This window comes from Sinocyclocheilus grahami, unplaced genomic scaffold (assembly GCF_001515645.1).
Source record: "Sinocyclocheilus grahami isolate Dianchi unplaced genomic scaffold, SAMN03320097.WGS_v1.1 scaffold313.1, whole genome shotgun sequence".
NCBI classification, from domain to species: Eukaryota; Metazoa; Chordata; class Actinopteri; order Cypriniformes; family Cyprinidae; genus Sinocyclocheilus; species Sinocyclocheilus grahami.
Window position 1 is genome coordinate 1,659,209 of NW_015505492.1, and position 25,743 is coordinate 1,684,951.

A 25,743-nucleotide genomic window follows, 5' to 3' on the forward strand; every position below is an offset into this window, starting at 1 on the left:
GCGGGGGGGGGGGGGGGGGGGGGGGGGGGGGGGAGAGTACAGGCACCTATGGAGTCATATATTCATATGGAGTTCCATTCAACTGCACAGATTAAATGTCTGACGTGCTCAAATAGCATTACTCATTCATAATTTACTCTCTTTTCTTGGCCTCGAACAATGCAAATCAGAAATGCAAACTCTTCGTGTCAAACCAGCTTTTTTTTACTCCTCGAAGAGCGAGGAGGTGTTTCATTTCAGACACAAGGGAGTCTGCATGCAAAGAAACTTGCAAGGCGCTTGTAAAAGCCGAGAAGTCTGTTATATGTATTCAGGATACAGCGATTGCCCATTGAAAAACAGATGTTTAGCTGGAATCCAAGGACCCTGAGCTCTGAATAAAAGCCCCCAGCAGCCGTTGCCTACTCGTTTTCTTTCAACATGTATATCTCAACGCTGCAACATCTGCGATCACAGTTTGTCTTTAACCCTGCTTGGCATTTCAATTATGATTACAGTGTATGCCTGTGACTTATTAGAATGCAAGGCTTCATTAGCAGAAGTAGAACACCTCTGCAGCTTCATTAGATTAATCATTCACTTCTAAAGAGTCGTTTAATTTTTAGTAACATGATTTTGGGGAGGAGGGGAGAATTGGATGCAGAAGAGTTGGGAGAGAGAGAGAGTGAGTGAGTGAGGATTTGGGAGGTGTGGGGTATAAATTAGCCTTCCCGCCTCACTCTCAGGCACTTATCACTGCATAGCTATCTGCTGGTGTGAATACATATATGCCTGAGGGACCGAGAGGGACCGAACGCCTGTTCGCTTTGATCTCAATATCAACTGTCAGAGCTATTCTCATAATTAACCCATCAAGACACATCACAACTGGATCCTTTAGTCCAGACAGAGAAAGGCAAGAGCCCTTCTGGGAATAAAGAGACTTTCTGTGCGCATCTCTCCTGCAGACAGGTGCTGCGGTTGGGGGGCAAAGGGCTGCGGAGACTGTTAGGAGCAGCTGCCGTGGGATGCGCACTCCCATGTTGCCGTTTCCCCCACTGGCGCTAACTTGCTCCAGCTAAATTGCGTAGGGGGCTTTTAATCACTTCCCCAAACACAGCCTCTAATCACCACTAAAAGGTTGATCGTTCCCAAGGAGGAGAGAAGGGAGAGGCGTTGTGGGAGTCTACAGAGGTGCTAATGGAGAGGTTAATACTGTTGAAGACAATTTGTCACTGAGACTGAATGTAAAAAGTGAGACGAGTTGAGGCTGTGGTTTAGAAGACAAAAATGAAAATCCTGTCATCATTTACTCACCTTCATGTCATTTTAAACCTGTATGACCAAAATGAGCCTAAAAAGTATACACTTGTTGCTTGAGACAGATATGTGTGTTCAATTTGAACTATTTTTTAATAAATATTATAATCAAAATCGTTGGTAATAAGATGAAAGCATGAACAACAATTAAACAATTATCAAAAACGGACCAAATAAATTCCTAGAGCTCCATCAAAAAGTTACATGACTTTGCCTCAACAAGACATGTGATGAGTAATTGGCTCAAGAAAAAAAATGTTGCTGCTGACCTCTAACAAACAAAGTGGTTTGCATTTTGAAGTGTTTTAAAGTAACTCATTAATTAAAAGTGCCACAGCAGCTGGGACGGATAGGATGGGACAGATATGCTGCTTTTTTGCAATTTGCAGATGGCTTTCCTCTGTGCAACAGAAAAGAAGATTTTTTTGGAAAATGTCTGTTAGTGATGGTTTTGGACCCCATTAACTTTCATTGTTTGGACAAAAACTTAAAATATTCTTCTAAATATTTTCTGTTAGTCAGTGAGTCAGGTTTGTAATGACATGAGGGTGATTAAATTATGACAGACTTTTTGGGTGAACTAACCCTTCAGTGTAAAAGACCAGACTACACAGTTCCCTGCTAAGGTCTCAGACACACATTAGCATATTCATGCCATTGACTACTTGCTACTCAATAACTGTGTTTGATCAGAGGGGTGTGTAATGAAGGTTTTAAGCGTAAAAAACATAATAAGCACAAGCTTAATTAAGCTTAACCATAATATCTCTCCATTCACTGGTAACCATCAGTTCATGAAAGCCATAATGTAGCTGTCAGTGATTATCATAAGAGATGTTCTCCTTTAATAATGATGAAAGCAGGCGGAAAAAACCCTGCCTTATTAGGGTGTCCAATTCTGTGTCCATATTAAAGCTAATAAAACAGCTCCTTCATTGTAATCTGTAGGAGGAACAGCAGCCAATAGAACATCAATTACCCTGCGGCGGATTCAACATCTAAGGGTATTTAAGTAAAACAGATGAGGATCGGAACACACTGCGAGCCAGATCTAATGCCAGCTCAATACAGAGAGAAAATAACACACTCTTATCTACCTTCTTGAGATGTAAATTGATTTATTAACAAGGCATCTCTTTGAAGCAAGTGAAATGGATTGACGCTAAGCAGACGTGTTTGATTTTCACTTTCATAAAGCGTGTAGATTTTCACGAGATGTAGAGCTGTATTGTAAAAACACTCTTCTTTCACACTTCTGAATGTTGCCACATTGTTTAAGACGTGAGAAAAATATTATCTTTACAAAGGTACAGCATGTCTAGCAGCGTCTGCTAGGGAGTTCTTTGGATAATCACAGAGCTTATTGGAAGTTTGTACTGAAGAACAGGCTTCCTGGGAAGACTACGAGATTTAGAGTGCCTACAACCACAATAATGCATATTATTATCCAGGTTTCCATCCATGTATTTTATGCAAATTCTGAGATATTGCAATAAAAATGCTGGGAGGATATATCAATATAATGAAACATAATACAATAATAATAAAAAAAAAATTATAAATCCAAAATGCACCTTACAAACTTTTTTCAGAGGGAAAATTTGATAAAGTACATTTAATAAATGTTATATTATATATTTAAAACAAATGGCAAGACCTGTGCAAACTACAATGAAAACACATGTTCCTGAAATTTTATAAATTCAAAATGCACCTTAAAGTATAAACCTGGTGGATGACTTTTTAAAATGTATGTGTTATGATGTGTGAGATATATATAATATTTATTATACTTAATTTATAACAAATTTATTTATAGACGTTTCTAAAAGACATGCAAGAAACTTCAAAAAAGAAAAAAAACTCATTTACTGAATAAATTCCTAGATGTCCATTTAAAAAGTCAGAAGTAATTAAATAATATAAAAAGGACCACAGCTGCTACAATTTTCATTTCTATTTTGCGCCAAGTGATGATTTTGTTCTCTAAACACTGGAAACGTTGGTTTATTTGAAAACTGTTTTCACAATAATATGATTTTTCGAATAAATTAAATTCCCAACTTGGATGGAAACAGCTTTAGTGGCTTTATTGCTTTATTACCCAATAAAATAAAACCTCAGTTTCCACTCTAGGTACGAGTGGGGTACAAAGTTTATTGCGATAAACGAGGGGGAGCACGTCTGTGATGTTACGAACCACATAAACTGAGAATCGGTCTGCAGATGCGCAGATGTGGAAAGTCAGCTGATGTGCGGAGGCATGTATGAATAAGATCGAAAGACAAACGATGACAAGCTTCTTAGCACGTTTGGGGCCTGAAACTAGAGCGTTTTCTCGATATCTCTCCGTCCTGTCACTAAATGCTTACATTTCAGCTGCCATACTCTGTTGAGATGTTTATTTCTGAAGCAAAATCAGGGGCAAAGACTCGTATGTCAAAGATTCCCTTTTCTCTGAGCCCTAAATCAACATGACGTGTGTGAAATCAGTGAAGAGGTACTCACAGTGTGTGACAGTGCTTGCCATTTATATATTTACTCTGTGCGATGCAAGCTCTCGCCCCCTCCTCTATCTCTCCCTGGCTCAGAAACTGCTCCTCCTCTCTCTCTCTCTCTCTCTCTCGCCCCTGCATGCTCTCTATCTTTCCCTCCCTCTCTCTCTCTAACTTACTCTGCTGCCAGAATCTGCTTTGCATTCCAGTCACGTCGATCGCACCTTGAGTGATCCTGGAAGACAATTATTCATACTGAGACGAAACACATTCAGGCGGATAGCACTGCATTTGAAAAAAGATAAGCCACTTCAATTATTTAAGCGTGCTGTTCCTAAACTCACATTTACTTTGCTTATGAATTCACATTTACCCCCCCCCCCATCTACACTTGTGAATATGAGACAAGAAACACTACTATTACATTTGCATTTCCCTGGTATTCAGAGAGATAACTCATATTGTTTTGACGTGTTATGTGCAAACAAGGCCAATCAGTGTTTCCACATTCTGAGACTGGAGGGGAAGGTGATCCAGTATTTATGAGTGGATGCGGCACGGTATAATTGAGCATAATGCCACGGCAGATCCTCACGCGGTCTAATGAAGCTAACAAGGTGGGTTCCTCGACAAAGGCACCTGCCAGCCCTGCCCATTACACCGACAGAATTGAAAGCAGCCCCTGAGGATTTATTTTTCTCCTCCCAAGAGCATTCTCAAAATTCAATAAATAACATCTGTAGACGATGTTGGGTGCAGACCTGGGAGGAATGCGTCATAACAGAAAAGGAGGGGGACAAGAGAGAGAGAATGTGTGAGAGTAGGGGAGAAAATGTGTTTGTGTGTGTGTGTGAGAAAGAGAGAGTGTGTGAGCCGGAGTGCTGGCTGAACAAAGAAACCATGACGACTGCCAGGTTGCTATGGCGACCACTGCAAGGGGGCCAAGAGAGTATAATAGCACATCAATCACTGTCCGAAAAAGAACTTCATTATCAGCTGAAAAATAATCCTTTAGGATCTGTTTAATGTGTGATCCTCCATCCACTCACCTCAAAGTCTCGTTCTCGCGCAAACGCGGCAGCCTCCTGCAAAACAAAGCACACATGCAGCCTTAATTAATGAAATTAGTGAAGCAATGATATTTCATTTAGGACACATTTCAAAGCTCTGTTAGAGTATGTAGCACAGGATATACATTATATAACCATCTTTCTCCAAAACCAGTGAAAGAACTGGAAAATGAGTTGACCTAATAATTCATCAAATTTGTAATTTATAAAATTAAAGAAAATTGGTTACAGGCATGCTGGTACAATTATATATCAATGCATTGCAACTTGCACCCCCCCTCCCCCCACTTCTTTATACACTATTTAATAGCATGCCTATTATTAATGTATTGGCTGTTTATTAGTACTTAAGCACATATTCTGCATGACCATATTCTACATGCCTAATCCTACACAATACCTAATAATAAGCAGCAAATTATAAGTTTGAGGTAAAAGTCGTAAAATTAATTTGGGAATTGACAACAGCATTGGACGATAACGTGCTGCAGTTTTGTCAGTTAAAGACAGGTGGATTCTGATTGGCTGTCATTCATCAGCTGAAAGAAAATGTTCTGAAGATATCGCTCCTCATTGACATTATGTTATAGTTGTGGTGTATCAACAGGCCTTTACTCTGGACATGCATTTGCAATGACGTTACTGGTTAAAAAGACTATGTTATATAAAACACCACAACATTACCTGAAGCTCAAGCAAGATGTATGAATAAATCAGCTTTATTTCAGATAATAAAAGGGCTCTGTGAGGGTTAAAAGACTTCAATTATGTGTGTTGGGCTTTGCCCTTTGCTCGACTGAATGGCTCTAGGGACAGTTGTGACAACCTCGGCCTTTAGAGAGGAAGAGGGGGTGGAAAGAACCAGTGCTTCATGGATGTAAGGGGTCGAGACCACCTGCAGTCTGTCTGTCTGTCACAGGCACTGCATAATAGAGCCGAAATATGTACATTAATCTATAATAGACCATCTGACATCACTCAAAACACTCCAGCCTGGCATTTACTGTAGCTGTTTGTATTTGGTTCCAGTCAGATGTTGTTCCCTTTTTCGGGTCACAGAGCTACAGCTACACCCATGTTTGTGTTCACTGCACAGAGGTCAAACACTCCAAGGTTAATCTTTGCGCCATAAAGTTGGGGAAAAACTCCAGTCCCCATGGAGATAACCCACCACAAGGTTTCATGACACCAATTACGGCTCAATGATCTGATAATGCAGCCATCCAGCAGCCAAGGTGAGCCACTCTTTTATTAAGAGTGATTAAGCAGCATTATTTCAAGATTAGCTCCAGGAATTAGAGTTAATGCAACCCCACTGGAAAACTGTAATAGACCCTCTTTACTAGGCAAGACTATGGAAATGATGGACTTGTAATAAATCTACACTTTAAAAGTCATTCTATTGGCACAACTGACTAACCAGAACCATATCCAAGGCTTTGCGGTTCATAATTAGGTAGAAGATACGGAGACATGTCAAATGACAGAAGCCAATCTCATCATATTCTGTAAGGAGACAAAGGATTAAATACATGTTAAGGCTGCTATCACACAAGACTTTGTACTCCACTGACTTCCATTCATATGTATGCAAATGCAATTTTTACATTATTATTTGGAATCAATTTGGAATCCGCAAATGTATTATTATTTTATATTTATTGTTTGCTAAAAAGAGAAGCCTAGGCTAAGAGCATGACAATAAACATCATAATATGTTTAAGGTAGGTTTCGAAGACATTTCACATGCTCAGAGTGAAAATGACTTACGACAGCTAAATATTTTTCATAAACAACAAATCTTGTTACAAATGATTTATAAAGGCTAATTAATTGATTTGGTAACACTTAAAAGTGTTTATGTATAATTGTATGATTAGTGTATATGTTTCCCAACAGATTTCCCAAATATTTTACCATCTGCTATGACCATACAGACAGGTAGTCCCGCTCCAAACTATAGTGCGCAATAGTCGGGATCCCGAAGAAAAAAAAAACTCATTAATTCTCTCCATAGGGGTATTGATTTTTAATGACAACTTTCAAACATACAGATTCCTAGTGAAATGTATACAGGTGCATCTCAATAAATTAGAATGTCGTGGAAAAGTTCATTTATTTCAGTAATTCAACTCAAATTGTGAAACTCGTGTATTAAATAAATTCAATGCACACAGACTGAAGTAGTTTAAGTCTTTGGTTCTTTTAATTGTGATGATTTTGGCTCACATTTAACAAAAACCCACCAATTCACTATCTCAACAAATTAGAATATGGTGACATGCCAATCAGCTAATCAACTCGAAACACCTGCAAGGGTTTCCTGAGCTTCCAAAATGGTCTCTCAGTTTGGTTCACTAGGCTACACAATCATGGGGAAGACTGCTGATCTGACAGTTGTCCAGAAGACAATCATTGACACCCTTCACAAGGAGAGTAAGCCACAAACATTCATTGCCAAAGAAGCTGGCTGTTCACAGAGTGCTGTATCCAAGCATGTTAACAGAAAGTTGAGTGGAAGGAAAAAGTGTGGAAGAAAAAGATGCACAACCAACCGAGAAAACAGCAGCCTTATGAGGATTGTCAAGCAAAATAGATTCAAGAATTTGAGTGAACTTCAAAAGGAATGGACTGAGGCTGGGGTCAAGGCATCAAGAACCACCACACACAGACGTGTCAAGGAATTTGGCTACAGTTGTCATATTCCTCCTTTTTCCACGACATTCTAATTTATTGAGATGCACCTGTATTGCCTATAATTCTGTAGCGAAATCTCAGCCAATCAGAGAACTGGTCTGGAACCAGCAAATATTTAGTTATATTTTTACCTCGCCCCATTAAAGCTGTCAGGTACATTTTTCTTTTTGTCTGTTTTTGCTTCATATCAAAGTAATGTATGTGGTTTGTTTCATGCCTTACAACTCTTTAACAAAGGATTTTAAAAATCCCTATAGGAAAAATGAATTGGAAAAATATTTCCGCAACCAAGGCAGCTAAAAAAAGCGGGCATGCAATGCTGCACTTCATTGGCTGAGCCAGAAGTTGTCAAGTCAGGCAACTGAAACAAATGGGCCGAAATGTTTTGAAGGACCACAGAACCACAGTGTCTGTGCAGTTCATGAATTAAACCTAACTTGTTGTGTCTACAAATTAAACTTGTAAAGTATGGTGTATACTGGATATGGTGTAAAAAGAACCCTTACGCTAGACAGACTCGAGAATGGCACAAAAATAGATCATGAAAGAAGATGGACGGAGAAGAACAAAGGTGGCATAGAGGAGGTGAGGAGTGTCAGGGTGAGTGCACACTGACATCTGGTCTGGGTTAGAAATGTGGCCCTGACAGACCGGGCCAGGGAGCTCGCGAGGGCCAACCTCACTGGTTATTTACTTCAGCGCCCACTTTCATCTCCTTCCTGTGCGGTTATCCATGTTGTGAAGCTCAAAGCAGAAAATGAAGAGAGCATTTCTCTTTGTGAATCGGGCCAGTGGGTTAGCCATGCCAGCTGCAAGAGGAAGGGACCTAAAAAAGACAGTTCAACAAAAACGCACCGCCTGAGGGATGGGCTGAGCTCTAAAATCATCAGCTAGCTAAACGAAGAAGAAAATAACAGCAGCAAAAACATACACACAAAAAACGAGAACTAACTTGACCACACGGTCATAAGATGTTATTTTTCCACATTGTTTTTGCACTGGTGACATAAACACTGGTGAACCAGCGGCGGCCCAGACAGAAAGAAAAACAAAGATGCAACTGTTAGTTACTCACAGGCCAATCACAGTGCAATTTCATTACGTTGTCTCAAACGTCCCACGTAATCCTGCATGAGGCAGGACTGTATGGCCACAGGCTGTGACTGTACCAGGGGCAGTGCTGTCTGAGGGGGCCGGCAGATGGTTTTTGATACAGTAATCTGGGCAGGAGAAGGGGAAGATTAGAGAGAAGAAAGCCAGCACTGCTGAGGTGTTAAAGGTACTCCCCTGAGAATGCAGCAGGCCAACTGGAGCGTGACGTGCAACCGACAACAAACCAATAGAGAAAGACAGACAGAGAGATGGATGGATGTAGAAAGAGAGACGCTGAGAGAGCGACAAACAAGCCACAGAAGACAGGCCCTTTTGGTGGAAATTTATCTAAAGCCACTAATCCTATACTTACCACCACCAGATGCAATTACTGCTAAAGAGCTGGGAGTAAGCGAAGCCTGTCCTAGACACCACTTCCATTCCTGATGACATGTCGCCCAGATTTAGCCACAAACAAAGCTTAAAATTACATCAGGAAATAGCTGATCGGCAGCGAATGACAGCATAGTGGTTACATCGTTAGGCTGCAAACCCAAAGGTCACAGCCTGAGGTTGAAACAGTAAAAGAAGCGATACAGGAAGTTACTGAAACCACCTTCCAACACTGCAACCTTGAGAAAGACACTTTTTCTTAAATTTTTCTCTCATATGTCAATACATTTCCTATTGAAACAAAAAAGTTAGGGCAAGGCATCACTAGTTCTAAAAAAAAACATTTATAAAGCATGTAATATGACACCGCATACTAGAAATATCTATCACAATGGGGATATATTTGATGAGATAATAGAAGATATGTAAGGAAAGAAATAATGTCAGAAATGGTCTTGTACAAGGAGGATTTATTTATATTTTATTTTATTGTACTGTTTGATTTTTTTTTATGTGTATGTATATGGGTATTTGTGTATATGAATCCATCCATCCATCCATCATCAAAGCTAATGAATACAAATATTTCTGCAAATTTGTATCCAAATTGGCTTGTGAAAAATATATTAAAATTCTCATGCTTAAAAAATATGCTTCTAAACAATACAATTTTGCAGCCATGTGAAAATGTTGGCAGGGCAAACAAAAAAACAAAACTATACATAATAAATATATAATAAAACTAATAAAAAAATAACTACTGGCTTCACCAGGCCAGCAGAAAAAAAATTCTTATTTTTGAGTACAGCACTCTGCATCACTGTCATACTTGGGTTTATGATGCTTCATTTTAGATACCACAGAGATCTGAGAGGTTGAGAAATGCTACGGGCATGTTCTGTAATTCGGCGTGAGATGTGTTCTAGTATCCTGGACGTGAGTGTGTGTTGATGCTGTTTAGAGCGTGTGGGATGATGGATGTTGATGTGGCTGCAGATGGCGGGCGTCCAGGTGGACTGCAGAATGCAGAGGCAGTGTGGAGGGGGGGACTGGGCCTGCTTTTCCTGCGGCTCACCTCTGCTAACTGCTCCACTCCCGCTGGCATAAGTACAACGAGCACGGGACAATTCAGAGAACAAAAATATCCACAGGGTACATCATCAAAACCCCCCACACTGCAGCCATGATAACAAGATCATCAAAACATTCCATTTGCATATAAAGTGGCCTGATCTAAACCACAAATAAAATTTTACAAATGTCTTTAATTGTATTGTATTTTAATTGTCATTTATTCTTGTGATGCTTATCAACCATTAGTTCAGCCTTCAGTTCTCATGATCGATTAGAAATTATTCTAATATGCGGATTTAGTGCTTAATTATTATTGGTTCTTACTATCTTTTTTTATTTTATATCATCAACGTTGAAAATAGTTGTGCTTATTATTTTGGAAACCATGGGACATTTCTTTGACTTTTGTAACATTAACGTCTTTACTTTCACTTTTGGGTATTTTAATGCATCCTTGCTAAATAAATATAATTATTTCATATTTCATATCTTATTTATACAAGACTTTTTAATGGTAGTTTATTATGGTTTCCACAAAAAAATATTATGCAGCAATTTTTTCAACATTGATAATAAGAAGAAATAGTTCTTAAGCACCAAATCAGCACATTAGAACGATTTCTGAAGGATCATGTGACACTGAAGACCAGATTAATGGCTGCTGAAAATTCAGCTTTGCCATCACAGGAATAAATTACATTTTAACATATATCAAAACAGAAAACAGTCATTTTAAATTGTAATCATTTGTATTGATATTTTTACAATATTACTTTATTTTTCATCAAATAAATGCAGCCTTGGTGAGCATAAGAGACTTCTTTCAAAAACAAAATTTTTATTTTTTTTGAGATTTAGTTTCATTTTAAGGGTCCAAATTTGATTTGGGTCACTATACTGCATATGGATAGAGAGAAGAGTGTTGAATTAAAAGAAAAAAAACTTTTTAAATGCTGTCATTTTGGGATGTTAATATAACGTTCTTCTCTCTGGCAAGTGGAGAGCTTAAAAAGGTGTCTCCTGCTCTTGATCTGCTCTCCGCATTTTGATTCAGCTTGCAAGCTGAGAAAGCTCTGCCTGAGCTCTCTGCTGAGCACTTCAAACATGTCTTTGTTAAACAATGCATGAGAAGCAATGACTAGCTGTAATGATATCATTACCAGAATCATGAGTGCTGACTGCCGTCTCTCCTGGCCTTACTCTATGGCCTGTTAGAGAGGTGGAGAAACAACAACAACAAAAAAACCAAAACACCCCCACCCTGGGCACATGACATCTCCCTCAATGACAGCCTTATTAGCGCAATCTGAGTATGTTCCGATCACTTTCAAAGCCTGCCATTGTCCACACTTCATCGCAGGAATGCAAGTTAGCACATAAACAAGGTTGTGGGAATCTGACCATAGCTCAAGCTATTGCATGATTAACACAGGCTAACGGTAAATATGGAGACCACACACACACACACACACACACACACACACACACACATTCATAAGCAAGGCTACAGAGTTCCAGACTGGTCTGATACACACATACAGATGAAGAATGAAGTGATGCTTCAGATGAGTCAACGGCGCTTGTTTGATAGTCATCCTCAGGGGAACGTCCACAAACACATCCACAAACAGGATAACAAAACCTACTGGAGGAGCTGAAATGGCTCAAAAACATTTGATTTCTCGCTAAATTTAGACAGGTTACATAATAAATCATCGCTATTCTTACATCATGACTATTACTTAATACCAAGTCATTAAAAAGCAAGGAACTTCATTTCTTTTGTTGAAATAAACACTGGTTTTTACTTCTACAAGCATTCAAAAGGAGTAAAAATTTTAATTAGTAAAAGATCAATTAATTGGCCAATTTCTGACCAATTTAAAATGATTAGCATTAGCTGATTAACAGATGTAAATCTATTCAAATTCTACCAACAGTGTTAAGGAAAGGATAAATTTTTTTTTCAGTAAAATAATATTTTAAATATTTAAAACTGTTAAAAAGTATTTTTATTTAAAATAAATACATTAAATGAAACTCTCTAATCTGTATTATATACCACTGGACACCCTGCTCTTTATTTATTTATTTATGTTTAAGCCACAAGCTACAGTGATTTTACCATGGTAATAAAGCACATTTAAAATGCCTTAATCCCTGTAACATAAACATACGGCCTTAAGTTGCTTACTGCTTATAAAGAATAATATTATAAAATAGTATTTAATAATAATATCATCACTATTATAATTTATGATAAAAGCCATCATCATGAACAAATAATCTTTAAACAAGTATAATACACATAACTGTAGACTGTTTACAACTGTCAAACAACGTCGTAAATTTGCCCATTAATACAAAATGAATATTTTGCAATACCTTCAATCATGGCTCATCCAATCAGAATTTAGAACCATAACTACCTGTTTTATGAATTGGCTTTTAACAGCCTTGTATAATGGTGTCAGTTGAACTAAATGGTGAACGATAATAGTAAAGTCACTAATGAGAGGTACTTCACTGCAGACAACATAAGTACCCCACACAAGAGAAAATCAATATGAGACATACATTCACAGATGTGTGTGTGCGTGTGTGTCAGAAATGACCGTGAAACCCTTCTGTTACCCAAAATGACTGATGTGTGGGGCGTCAGAGCAGGTTGGTGTTAAACTTTCCCAAATCATCCTGGCAACAACCAGCTGACATCCTACACTCAACTCCACAGTGACAGAAATACACTGGGCTTGGTGGCAGCTATTGATCGGCCCTCAACACAATACCGTCTCATCCATCCATCATCACTCTCCGTCTCTAAAGAGAGCCAGGCGCCTCTGCCGCTGAACCTATTAAAGGCAGTGCCGGCCCGGGTTCACTCTCACCCTCAAATCTGTGTTATGGAACTCCCCATCAAGCTGAAAATGGCCTCTGCGGCTCAATGTGAGGGATATTCTGGGGAAAGCCTCCCGAGAACTCAGATTATAGTGGTTAGCACAACTTCCCTATTGTGACCCTATCTGATCCAGCAGTGACACATACAAGCCCACAACTTTCATCCCTGAGACATAAAAACCGACCAGGATGGACTATAAATCTACAGAAGTATTTGTGTTTTATGTAAAGAGCACACACTAAACAGACATTTATGATGATTTTTCGATATAATTTTGAAATGCAATAATAATAACAATATATTTCTTAAATTACTAAAATAAGTTATTATAACAACCGCAATCATTACAATCATCGTCATAATCAAACAATTTTCAAAAAGTAGTATAGTTCATACATTATTGCAGTAATTTATAACAGTCTTTTTATACATAATTTACATATATAAGATACATAATGATATAATATACATAAATAATACTGTTACCAGGGCTGGGGGGAGTAACAAAATACATGTAACGGCGTTACGCATTTAAAATACAAAATATGAGTAACTGTATTTAGTTATAATTACATTTTAAATAGGTGGTTATCAAATTACAGTTACATCCGAAAAGTTTTTTAGATTACCAAAGTGATTACTTTGAATTTTAATGTAATTTCTTCATTTAATATTTAAGTAAACAGTGTGGGGATTTTAACCAACAAGGCAACTGATGCTCAGCATCACGATACAAAAATGGACAACACAACAGAAAGCCATTCGCGTAATGCATTTCTCTTGTGGAAATACAAAGTCAAACGATAGCTTTATGTGGTTTACAGATGAACTTGAAGTCTTTATTCAATCGAAATGTTCAAGAATAGATCATGATCCTATTTGTGAATAGATGATTCTTTTGAGTCAATCTTTTAAATTAATAATTTCTTTTGTTTAACGAAACCAGTGTGAATGGTTCACCAACTGGATAGATCTGAGGTGTGTTTACCAAAAACATCGTTAGCAAACTGTGGTTGTTAATTATTGAACTATAACGACATTTCTTGCGACCGTAGTTGCTTTGAGAAACGAGTCCTGTCAATTTTGACTCAGAGATTCTTTTGTGCCGATCGCTTCTCCATAGAGAGGATTATCATCACAAAGTTTGGTCCATTCATTAAACAAAACTATTGTATAACTTGAACTGTGCCAGTTGCTTTGGCTACTTTTATTATATGTTTGGTGTGTTTGGATTAGTTTTGAAGCTTGGAATGCAGCATGATCCCATTCATTGCATTCAAATTGAATTTATATTGATTGGGAGATTTAAATGACAAAAATTTTGGATTGTTCACAGAAATGCTGTGGAAAACTGATGTTGTTAAAAATAAAATGCAAAGAAAACACAAATCTTATGACTGGTAGATGTCACTTTTATTTAGAGTTGGAAAGCATAAAAAACAAGACATCAAGTTAAAGGGATAGTTCACCCAAAAATGAAAATTTGATGTTTATCTGCTTACCCCCAGGGCATGTGTGACTTTGTTTCTTCAGTAGAACACAAATTATGATTTTTAAGTCCAGCCGTTGCAGTCTATCAGTCGTATAATGCATGGCAATGGTAACAACATCTATGAGAGTAAAAAAAACATGCACAGACAAATCCAAATTAAACCCTGTGGCTCGTGACAACACATTGATGTCCTAAGACACGAAACGATCGGTTAGTGCAAGAAACCGAACAGTATTTATATCATTTTATACCTCTAATACAGCACTATGTCCAACTTCCTTGAGCGCGCGCACGGTATCTGGTGCGTGAGGTGTGTATGCGCTCTGGCGTAGTTTACGTTAATGGGTGTGTTGATATCCTAACTTCAGGCGAGCAGGCTCAGAAGTTGGGAATACGTGGAAAGTCACCACTCCCGAATGAGTTCGCGCGAGAGAACGTAATCTTTTAGTTTTAAGTCGGTTTGAACAATCCGGATAAGTGCATGTAAGTACCATTTTGATTAGCCGTCGTACCTACAATGACTGTGCACTGTGTAAACAATGAGTGAGGTATACGGTTTCGTGTCTTAGGACATCAATGTGTCGTCACGAGCCGCAGGGTTTAATTTAGATTTGTCTGTGCATATTTTTTTTACTCACATAGATTTTGTTACCATTGCCATGCATTATATGACTGATAGACTGCAACGGCTGGACTTAAAAATCATAATTTGTGTTCTACTGAAGAAACAAAGCCACCTACATCTTGGATGCCCTGGGGGTAAGCAGATAAACATCAAATTTTCATTTTTGGGTGAACTATCCCTTTAATATGTTCCTTTGTGTTACATAGCTTAAGTATTTCAAAGTATTCTAAAGTATTTAGATTACGTTACTAAACCTGAGTAATCTAACGAAATACATTACTGATTACTTTTTAAAGCTTGTATTTTGTAATCTGTAGTGAAATACATTTTAAAAGTAACCTTCCCACCCCTGACTGTTACTACTACTAATAACAATAGTTAAAAGCCAAAAATAATAAAACATAATAATAATAAAATCATCATCTACAAACAATCTTTGTCCAAAGAAAATAACTTAACTTGCTTAACATGATTAACTTGGGCTTTTAAATATAAATGATGAATTTCATTATTAAAAATCATTATTAAAAAATAAAACGACAAAACAAATAACTTCATTGCCAAATTTGTTACTGCTATTAAAAAAAAAACTAATTTCAATGACAGTTCTACAATTTTTAACAATATATTAATTTACACAACTTTCTCAAGATTGGAAAATATTACTATTAACATTATAATATTACTACCAAGAACGCTAATTACTACTAATAATATGAATACTAATAATAGTTATATAATAATATTTTTTTCATGTTTTTTCAATGCGGCAGTACGGTTTTGGAAGGGGAAAAAAAAAAACTTTGGCACTGTTTTGTTAGCATCTCTTGCTCCCTGAGAGCAAATCACTTTACTCCTAACTGTCTCTCCACACAGCAAATGTCTTGCAGGTCATTGTATAGGGGTCGAGAGCAGACAGACGGCTGTAATTGAGTGCAGTGAGTGATGCAGTAAAGCACTCGTGTAGAGTGTGCATCGCGTGAGTCTCCCTGACAGCATCCAGCCCCAGCATTGTTTTAATTACCTCACCTTGCATCTCTCTCTCTCTCTGCCTGTCCCTCTTTCCTTCTGCTCTGAATTCAGACAGCTGCTTCCAAACTACTTTAAAAACATTTTTTTGCTAACCATGTAAAACATCACCAAATGTCTCAGGAAGACTTCTAAGCATCTCAGAGGGGGCCTGCCACGGCTCAGAGCTCTGGAAATGTCCGTGTTTGATTGTCAACAAGATTTTTAGAACTTGACATCTGTCTCTCAATATTTGTGTGTGTGTGCGTGCAGCTGTCTGAATCAGCTGGGAGATGGGGGCCCAATGTCAGGCATATCCCTCATCGCCTCGGGCTTCCTGCATGAACTGTCCGTCACCTACACACAATCAGCGGGGGAGGACACACACTCCAGCACAAGAAAATATATATCACTGTACTGTAGATATGCAAACATGCACGTATCCTTCCACAAAAAAAGCACAGTGGTTACTGTCAACGGATAAGTCTAGATCTAGAGCACCAGACAGAGTCATAATTAGGCCCAGATGGATTTTGGACGTTTTCTTCATTTTCTGTCCTGATTTTGGAAGAAAATCTGTGGAATAGATTTACTTACTTAAATATGGTAAAAGGTCTTAAATGGACCTGAGAGTACTGCAGTTTTATTGGTAGTATGAAGTATAATCACACTGGCTAAAATATTGACTCAAAAATATCTTGGGAATTTTGTAGAATTCTGCTAATATAATGAATTCAACAGAGCAATAAACAAGAAGTTAATATTGCATAACTGAGATTTTAGATAAAATGTCGGAAGATACTTTGGGCCAGATTTACTAACAGCTTGTGCCAGCGCAAACCATCTTTTGGCGTTACAATAGTACTGTCAGGATTTATTAAAGACGCGCAGTGAAGAATTAGCACTGAAATGGCGTGCACCTGACCTTATTGAATATGCATTTATAGGAGTTTCCCTTTCAAACACAAAATTTATGGGAGGAGAGTATTAAAATTAATCATGCAATGCTATTTACCAACGTTTGCACTTGTCAAATTACTGGTTTTTGCGCCATTATTTAACGCCTCCAAAAAAAGCATGTCTTAAACTATTTTGCACCTGTGTCACAAGTAGATCACCCGCACCTGATGAGCATCGGCTCTGCTTATTTGCGACTATGCTAATTTGTGCTGCGCTTGGTATATTGTGTTGGTTGATATGTAAATGAGATGTTGCATCTGTGTTCTTTAATTTGCACGTTGTCAGTAAATCACCTGCAGAAATTTCCACGCCCATCGACACTGTTTTGGCATTGCGTTCTCGCGCCAATTTACCCTGTTTAGTAAAACTGGCCCTTTGTCTATTTTTGCTCTGCCTATGAAAATTAGGGATGCACCAATATTAAAATTCTGTCTGAAAACCAATAAAATGGCAGCAATAAAATAATAAATGAAAAAGAAAGCCAGACAGACAGAAAGACAATTAAAAAAAGAAAGAAAGAAAGAAAGTGAATTCGGGCATCTTAAAATAAAAAAGTACAGTGTGAAAAATGGATATTTATTTTGAGATTTGCTAAAGATTACATTTAACGGTGTTAAAATTATTAGTATTTTTAAAGATTAACTTTAAGCTAGCATGATGTTTGCACAAGTAATAGATACGTAAAATAGTAGAAATGAGCATAAACAATTAAACATAATTAATAATTAAAATAAGTCTAATATTATCTGATAAGCAGTATATGGTACTAACATATTCTGCATCCCTAATGAAAATAATTTTTGTCTGACTGGAATGTGCAAACAATGACATGAGGAGTCAGACAAAAAGTGAAACTTCCCTGCTGTTCGACTGAATATTAGTGCCGCTCAGCCAATCAAACTGGAGGACTGGTACTAACTGTTTTATAAGAATGATTAACATGCCACACACAGGCAAACAAGGAGGCTTCTGATGCAAAGTCCAAGATAATTTGTTCTGGGGCATGTCAAAAGCTTCCAATTTCCTTGTCTGCCTTTTGGGACATGAATAAGATTATTTAAAAGTCAGTGTTAGGCAGAAGGCCTTTGGGTAGATCTTAACAATGAGTCAACTCTTCCGAATTCTCATCTTCCTCCTCCCTCCCTCGATTTTCGCTCTCGCTCTCTCTTACCCATAAGCAGCAGCGGAGCGATTTCAATCATTTTGTAACCTCCCAGCAATCATGGCTTTAACTCCCCTGTTATTTAAAACAATCTGAGCTCTGAGCGCGAGTTAATCACTGCTTATACAACATCAGTCAGGGTTATTCATTCTGTTCCAATTAATCATACCATTTATCTACATTGTCTGAGCCTTCTGCTCAACAAATTCATCTGTAATGACACAGACAATTCACATTGTTGAATTTTATCATGTATGTGGCAAACGGTGGGCAAATTGCTGGAGATTACGTACGCGTTTGTGTACACGCTGCTGTGTGCATCGATTTCGGTGAGCATAAATTCAGCGCCATCTGGTTTTGGCTCTTTACTGCACGGCTCTCTCACTTAATTAACTGGAGGCCATTACATTTCCTGAAATGTTTCACTTTCTCTGGTTCATGTCATGCAGGCAGGCAGGAGGGGAGCAGGGAAGGACTCAATTAGACCAACGCCGCTCCCTGGATATTACACACTTGGTGTGTGCCAGTTAAGGGGGCGTGAGGCTGGTGCAGGGCCTGAACGTCTCTCGCTGCGCCTACCCTGTCAGCACAGATAAAGGCCTGCCTGTCTGCGTTAGATCCCGCCCACACACACGTATTCAAACAAGCTCCAGCTGCCAAAACACTTCATACCAACCAGCAGAGAGCTAGGCGTACATAAAGACTAACACGCATTAATACTGCCCAACAAAGACTGCAGCTACACGCCACATATGCGCCATTTAATTAGCCTGAGAAAAAGCAAAATTGTGGCTGTCAGTTTAACAGGAACTACAGCAGCTCTATAAATAGTCTGGGTGAAGAGAACCTGAATCTGACCAGCATCAGTGTTTAATTTCCTGGTTGGGCTGTTTGACAGTATACAGTATAACGCAACACTGGAAATCGGTCGAGATTTATATTGCAGCAGACATTTATGCGGATATCGGTGGGCAGGATTGCTTTATGTAATTTCTACACAATAGAAACAAACAAATGTGAAAATTCACTGCCAACACTTGGCTCAAAATGAGTAAGAACTTCACATTTTTTAAATAAATTAAAATGGTGTGTGTGCAGAATGTATTGCCTGTTTTAAAATGTTTCCAACGTGATTCATCCAATCAGAATTCAAAGATCTGTCACATGACTTCACTTTGCACATTTTTAATTTGGATATTGGTGTGCGGAATCCCTTTTTGTGTCATTAGTTTGTAACTCAAGTGCAACATAAATCAGCTACTTATTATTATGATTATTTTAATTTTGTCAATCTGTCGAAGTTCTAAATGAATGGAAAAAAATTTAAGTACCCTTTCATATACCACCATTCATATTTTTCAAAAAAAAAAAAAGTCTCCCAATGTGGATTGCTTTATGTAATTTCTACACAATAGAAACAAAGAAATGTGAAAATTCACTGCCAACACTTGGCTCAAAATGAGTAAGAACTTCACATTTTTTAAATAAATTAAAATGGTGTGTGTGCAGAATGTATTGCCTGTTTTAAAACGTTTCCAACGTGATTCATCCAATCAGAATTCAAAGATCTGTCACATGACTTCACTTTGCACATTTTTAATTTGGATATTGGTGTGCGGAATCCCTTTTTGTGTCATTAGTTTGTAACTCAAGTGCAACATAAATCAGCTACTTATTATTATGATTATTTTAATTTTGTCAATCTGTCGAAGTTCTAAATGAATGGAAAAAAATTTAAGTACCCTTTCATATACCACCATTCATATTTTTCAAAAAAAAAAAAAAGTCTCCCATGCTCACCAAAGGCTGCTGCATCCTGTGATGCAAAACTGAATTTTCAGCAGTCATTACTTCAGTCTTTAGTATCACGTGATCCTTCAGAAATCATTCTAATATGTTGATTTGGTGCTCCATAAATATTTTGTATTATTATTAACATTGAAAACAGTCGTGCTGCTTAATATTTGTATGGAAACTGTAATTTAAAACATTTTTTTTTTCAGAATTCTTTGATGAATACAAATTTTTAAAACAACAGCATTTACTTGGAATCATAAATGACATTTATCTTTACTGTCACTTTTGATTAATTGAAAGTGTCCTTGTTGAATAAAAAATTTCTTTCTTTCTAAGTTACTATTGATAACTGATCTTACTGCAAAATCTTATTGGTAGTGTGGAAAAACCTACCATGCAAAATATACTGTTACCACAAAATACATTTTCTCATGCCATGGAGTTTTTGGTCATACCGCCAACCCTTACCCATAAGATGAAAATAAGTGCTGAAAAGATATTTAGATATAGAGGTAAAGCTTTAACTTGTTAGGTCTGACTCTCAGCACAACTCAAACACCTCTACCCCACACTGCCACTACCACAGAGCGTGGACCTGATTGACACCACGATGACTCAGAACATTACTCCAGTGTCTGAGTCTCAAGCGCTGAGGTAAGAGGCTGTTTATGGCCCAGTCTGCAGGCGGTCTGTGGGGTGTTACTCTCACAATGAGTACAGTCAGTGCTGGACGACAATGCATTTGAAGTGAGATGACTATTCTATGTGTATGATTACAAAAATATAAAATTTGGAATTAAAAACAATTTTAAATTGTAATTAATTTGGGTTCCTTGTCTATGCAAAATCTCGCATCTGAACTGTTGCAGGGCAGGGAACTGACCACATCAAATAATCAGCAAGAACGGAACGACAGGTAAGTGTTACATGATAAGACAAGCAACTAAACTCTTTCACATGTACTTTTATGCCGTGTGTGTCCACATAAACACTCACCGTCTCGTTGCCAAAAAGGATGTCCACATAGGGCATAACTTTCATCAGGGCCTCCTTGAAGAACTCACAGATGAATGGAGCTGACAGATTTAAGCAGAAGATCTTGTTGTTTTCAGAAGCGTGTTTGGCTACCTTCAGGATCGACTCCAAGGATACAGTCAGAAAAAACCCCTTCAAGAAGACGACAAAAATGAGAGTTACAATTTGTGCAGTTTTTGAGACTTGGCCTGGTTTGGGTTATTTTCTGCACATTTATTCAGTTAAACCCACATACAACTAGAGATTTTGAAGCTGCTATACAAGTAAATCTCAGCATTACAACACAACAGAAAGAAAGAGAAAAATACATTTTCCTCCTCTAAGTGGAGTAAACATGGCTAAGCTTGATATAATGGAGAGTATGATGAGGCACAAATAGGATTAAGGTTTTAGGAGATGAGAATGAATGATGACAAATAGAGTCCATAATTGTGCTGGTGCTTCCATCAGAGAGTAGGGAGAGTGCACAGAGACAATCCAATACAACAAAGGGCACCTTGGCCCACCTCTTCACACAGGGACAACTGCAAGGTCACACGGCTCTCTGAGGAGCACTTACACATCTCGTTTACGCCTGTGCTGAGGGCTCTCTCTGTGCAAACATAAAAAAATATGCAGACAACATTGTTTTTGTGAACCTTCGTTCTTTTACAAACTGGAGAAGCCAAAAACCAAAAGGTTTTTGTTAAAGATAAATTAAAAGACTTTTATTTAGATAAAAAAGTAAATATGTTTTACTTATATATATATATTTTTTTTTTTAATTATATATTTAAAAAATGTGTGAAATAACATGTACTGAGACCAGAGTTGGGTAATAACTGATTACATGTAATCTGGACTACATAATCGGATTCCAAAAATTATGTACTTGTAATTCGATTAAATTACATTTTAAAACACCGTGTCCTAACTATACGCAACAAGTAATTTGGGTGTCCACACTAGACGCGAGAGAATCAATCAAATATCACAGCCAATCAAAAGCGTGTGTGGGCGGGCTCTGTCTGGAAGCGCTCTGCACTCGCAACGAAATGGATAAATTTATAATCTAATTCATAAATATTAAACCTCTTTAACATTAATAAATGTACATACTGCGTGACTGATACCATCTTTGTAATGGAATACACTCGTTGGTTCGTATTGTTTTAACGTACATCTCTGCTTTAATTTATTTTCAAGATCTAAGGTAAACTGTTGTTGCTTTCAGTAAGGCCATGCAATATGATATTCAAATTCGTATTAGACACGTTTAACTTGGAATAAAGCACATAATCACCTGAGATTATCTACTGTCATGTAGTTTGTATGTTGCTGTTGCAGCCGCGATGTCGCAGAAATAGAAACCGTTTCTAAAATAGAAATTTTGCATGTTGCCGTCGCGGCTAGTTAGGACAAAAACCCTGATTAACATGGAAACGATACCTTATATCATGTGTCATGGTATCGCTTCTCGTGTAGTTAGGACACGGTGAAATACTTGTAATCAGAAGTCTTCCAGTTTTTCCTTCACCTAATGTATTTACTTGAAGTACCCCTGAGATTTTAAAATAAATATTTTAATAATCAAGTATCACATTTGATGTTCACATGTTCGCACTTCTCTGACTCTGGTCAATGGTAACATGACATGCAGGTAAACAAATAAAATATTTATTTATGAATTGAATAGAATACATTTTATGATCTAATTAATAATTAGCTTTTCATTAAACTCATGAACCCCCTGCAGTTGCTTTACGAACCACAGTTTAGGAAACCTTGACGTAATGTAATGTTTAATGCACTTCATGTTGTCAATTACAACTAATGGAATATATTTTCTTTGTATTTTTTTTATACCAATATGGTACAAGATCCTATTTAAAACAATGTGATTAACGAATTAGGTCAAAAGTAATGTAAAAGTAGCCTGATTATATTACCTAATGTGTAATGTAATGGATTACGTTACTACTTTTGTCATGTAATTTGTAATCAGTAACGGACTACAATTTGTAAATAATCTACCCAGCTCTGACTGGTATAGTAATATAATAGTGTTAGATGGTAATATAATAATACTTTGATATATATACACAACAGAGCCAAAAAAAAAAAAAGTTTTATATTAAATGATACCATGATACTTCGATATGTACAAAAGAGCAAAAAAAATAAAAAACCCTAATTATAAAAACAAAAAAAATCAATAAAATTAAATGAGATAATACAATAATATAATTTATGTAATACAATACTGGGCTCTGTGGCAGTATCCAGTATCAGATGGTAATACTATGATTGTTCAATATATACCATAATGCAAAAACCTATGATTACCATGGTACCATGCCCAAAATACATGTTCATATCACAATTAGAATTTTTTTTTAAAGAATTGTGATATTTGTAGATATTAGTGATATTAGCTATCCAAAAACAGTTTGTCAAGTGTATTATGCTCCCAGAGAGGCAATCTGAAAACATGATGTGATTTTCCCCTTGCTAGCATTGCACGGCCTAAGAGAGCCATTTGAGCCCAGTGTGATGGCTGCTCTCCAGCCTTTGTTCCAGAAGGACAGGAGTAAAAAAAAGATGCTTGCATCTGATGAAGTGGAAAACAAAGGTCTTGTCTGGACTCTTCTTACTGAGAAACAAGAGAGGCTCCTCAGTTCATTGTGTGAATGAATACAGACCTGGTAAGGAAACACCTTCACGTTTAAACCTGAAACCCTACACTGGGCCTGATAAACTTTACATTTCGGCCTTTAAACCAATTTTAAGAAAATGGATGAGTCAAAAGTATTAATTATATTAATTTAAACAATTATTATCAATAAATTATTATATAAATTAAATAAGAAATTAGGGGTGTGCAATATTGACAAAAAAAATTATATCTCGATAAATTTCTGGAATTTTATCGATAACAATAATTAGACGATTATTTTGCGGAGTGTGTTATTGTGCTGATATCTTAAGGACTACCGTGGGTCCTATTATGCTCTTTTATAAAGTCTTGATTTTGTTTTGTAATTATATAAATTAAATAACAAATTAGAGGTGTGCGATATTGACAAAAAAATTATATCTCGATAAATTTCTGGGATTTTATCGATAACGATAATTAGACGATATTTTGCCGAGTGTGTTACCGACCCGTGCTGATATCTTAAGGACTACCGTGGACCGCTGACTCCTGAATTTTTTTATATTCTGTGTGGTCAGTTCACAGCAGTGATAGAAATTAATCTTTTCCAATAAGTTTTATGGCCATTTTTACCTTTAAGCCATTTTTTCTAAAAGTGTGCACCATCTTTTGAGTCAAATTCTTGCATTTGGGCTATTACCAAGCAAATGAAATCAGTATCAACAAAATGTATCTTCGCAATGCAGAGGAAACACAGAAGCTGAGGGACATGGAATACTTTAACATGCAGTTACAAATGCATAGCAAAATAATGTTTTGATATTTTAAACATTGAAAACTGATGTTTAAAATTATTTAAAAAAAATGAAAAGGTACCTTAAATGCGAAATTAAAACCGCCAGTAGGTGGCAGCAGGTCACTGTTAATAAGTGAGTCATTGCGACTGAACCGAATCCTTTAAACAGTTGATTCATTCAGGAATGAAACACCGTCATGTTGGTCAGAGATGCGAAACCGTGCTGTGGTGTCTAAAACTTAATTCTCTTAATATTAACTTCTTGTTATTGAACTGTTGTATAAAATTAATATCACATTTCATGCTGACTTTGAGAAAAAAACGTCACTCTTCGTGTCCTATTAACTATATGAAATGATATAAATATATATTCTGCCCCATATCTTGAATTATGTGATCATTTTAAATGCATTTTAATAGACTGATTCATGCATTGAAAGAACTCTCTAAATGCGTATCCGCACTAGTACCCTGGTATACAGTGCACTAAAATTATATTATTAAATATTAAACACAAGCTGTAAAAATATATACATTAGAATGTCAAAATATATATACACACACATATATATTTATATATATATATATATACACACACATACATACATACACACAATTATAAAATGCACAATTACATTAGTTATAATTTAATATAACTATAACAATTAATTATTAATTGATAAATACGATTAAAGGGCAAACAATCACTCAACTTTCCAATCAAACTGTGCAAAATATATCTACATATAATTTAGCTGTAAACAACTTGACTTGGTAAAAAACAAAATGCCTTTGAAAACAAACATTATGGTGTTTATACTGACTCAGGCCCAACAGCATCCTGGGTAGCTTTAGATGCTGTCTGTGCAGAGGTAATGGACCATCCGTGTGTACGTCTCTCAGCGTTACCCCCGTCATTAGCACACCTCGGCTATGATGTGCGAGCATCGTTTGGGAGAATCAGCCCACTGCATTATTGGAACTTTAATGTTGGTGTGTTTGAAGTTGGAGAGATGGCCAGAGGGAAGTTGCTTTAATGGATGTGCCGCTCTCTTTCCTCCCTGAACCAGACTCCACCAGCACTGCCACTTCACAGCTTTCTAAGGAGGAACTTTTTTGTGCAAGAGCAGAGTGCCAGAGCCTGCCATACTACCATCCTCCCGCTTTCAAAAGTTTCGCAATTCTCTGGACATCCATCTGAATAAAAAGCACAC

General features: G+C 37.1%; 1 protein-coding gene across 2 annotated transcripts in view; it reads right to left on the reverse strand.

The window, feature by feature from the left end:
- The window catches only part of adka (adenosine kinase a), a 170,341-nt gene that overhangs the window by 20,382 nt on the left and 124,216 nt on the right, over positions 1-25,743 (reverse strand). For both annotated transcript variants that reach the window (XM_016294210.1, XM_016294211.1), the window contains exons 7-8: positions 21,060-21,230; positions 4,844-4,879 (exon numbers count right to left, since the gene is read on the reverse strand). In XM_016294210.1, coding sequence (XP_016149696.1) covers positions 4,844-4,879; positions 21,060-21,230 — 207 coding nt within the window. The remainder of the gene's footprint in view (positions 1-4,843; positions 4,880-21,059; positions 21,231-25,743) is intronic.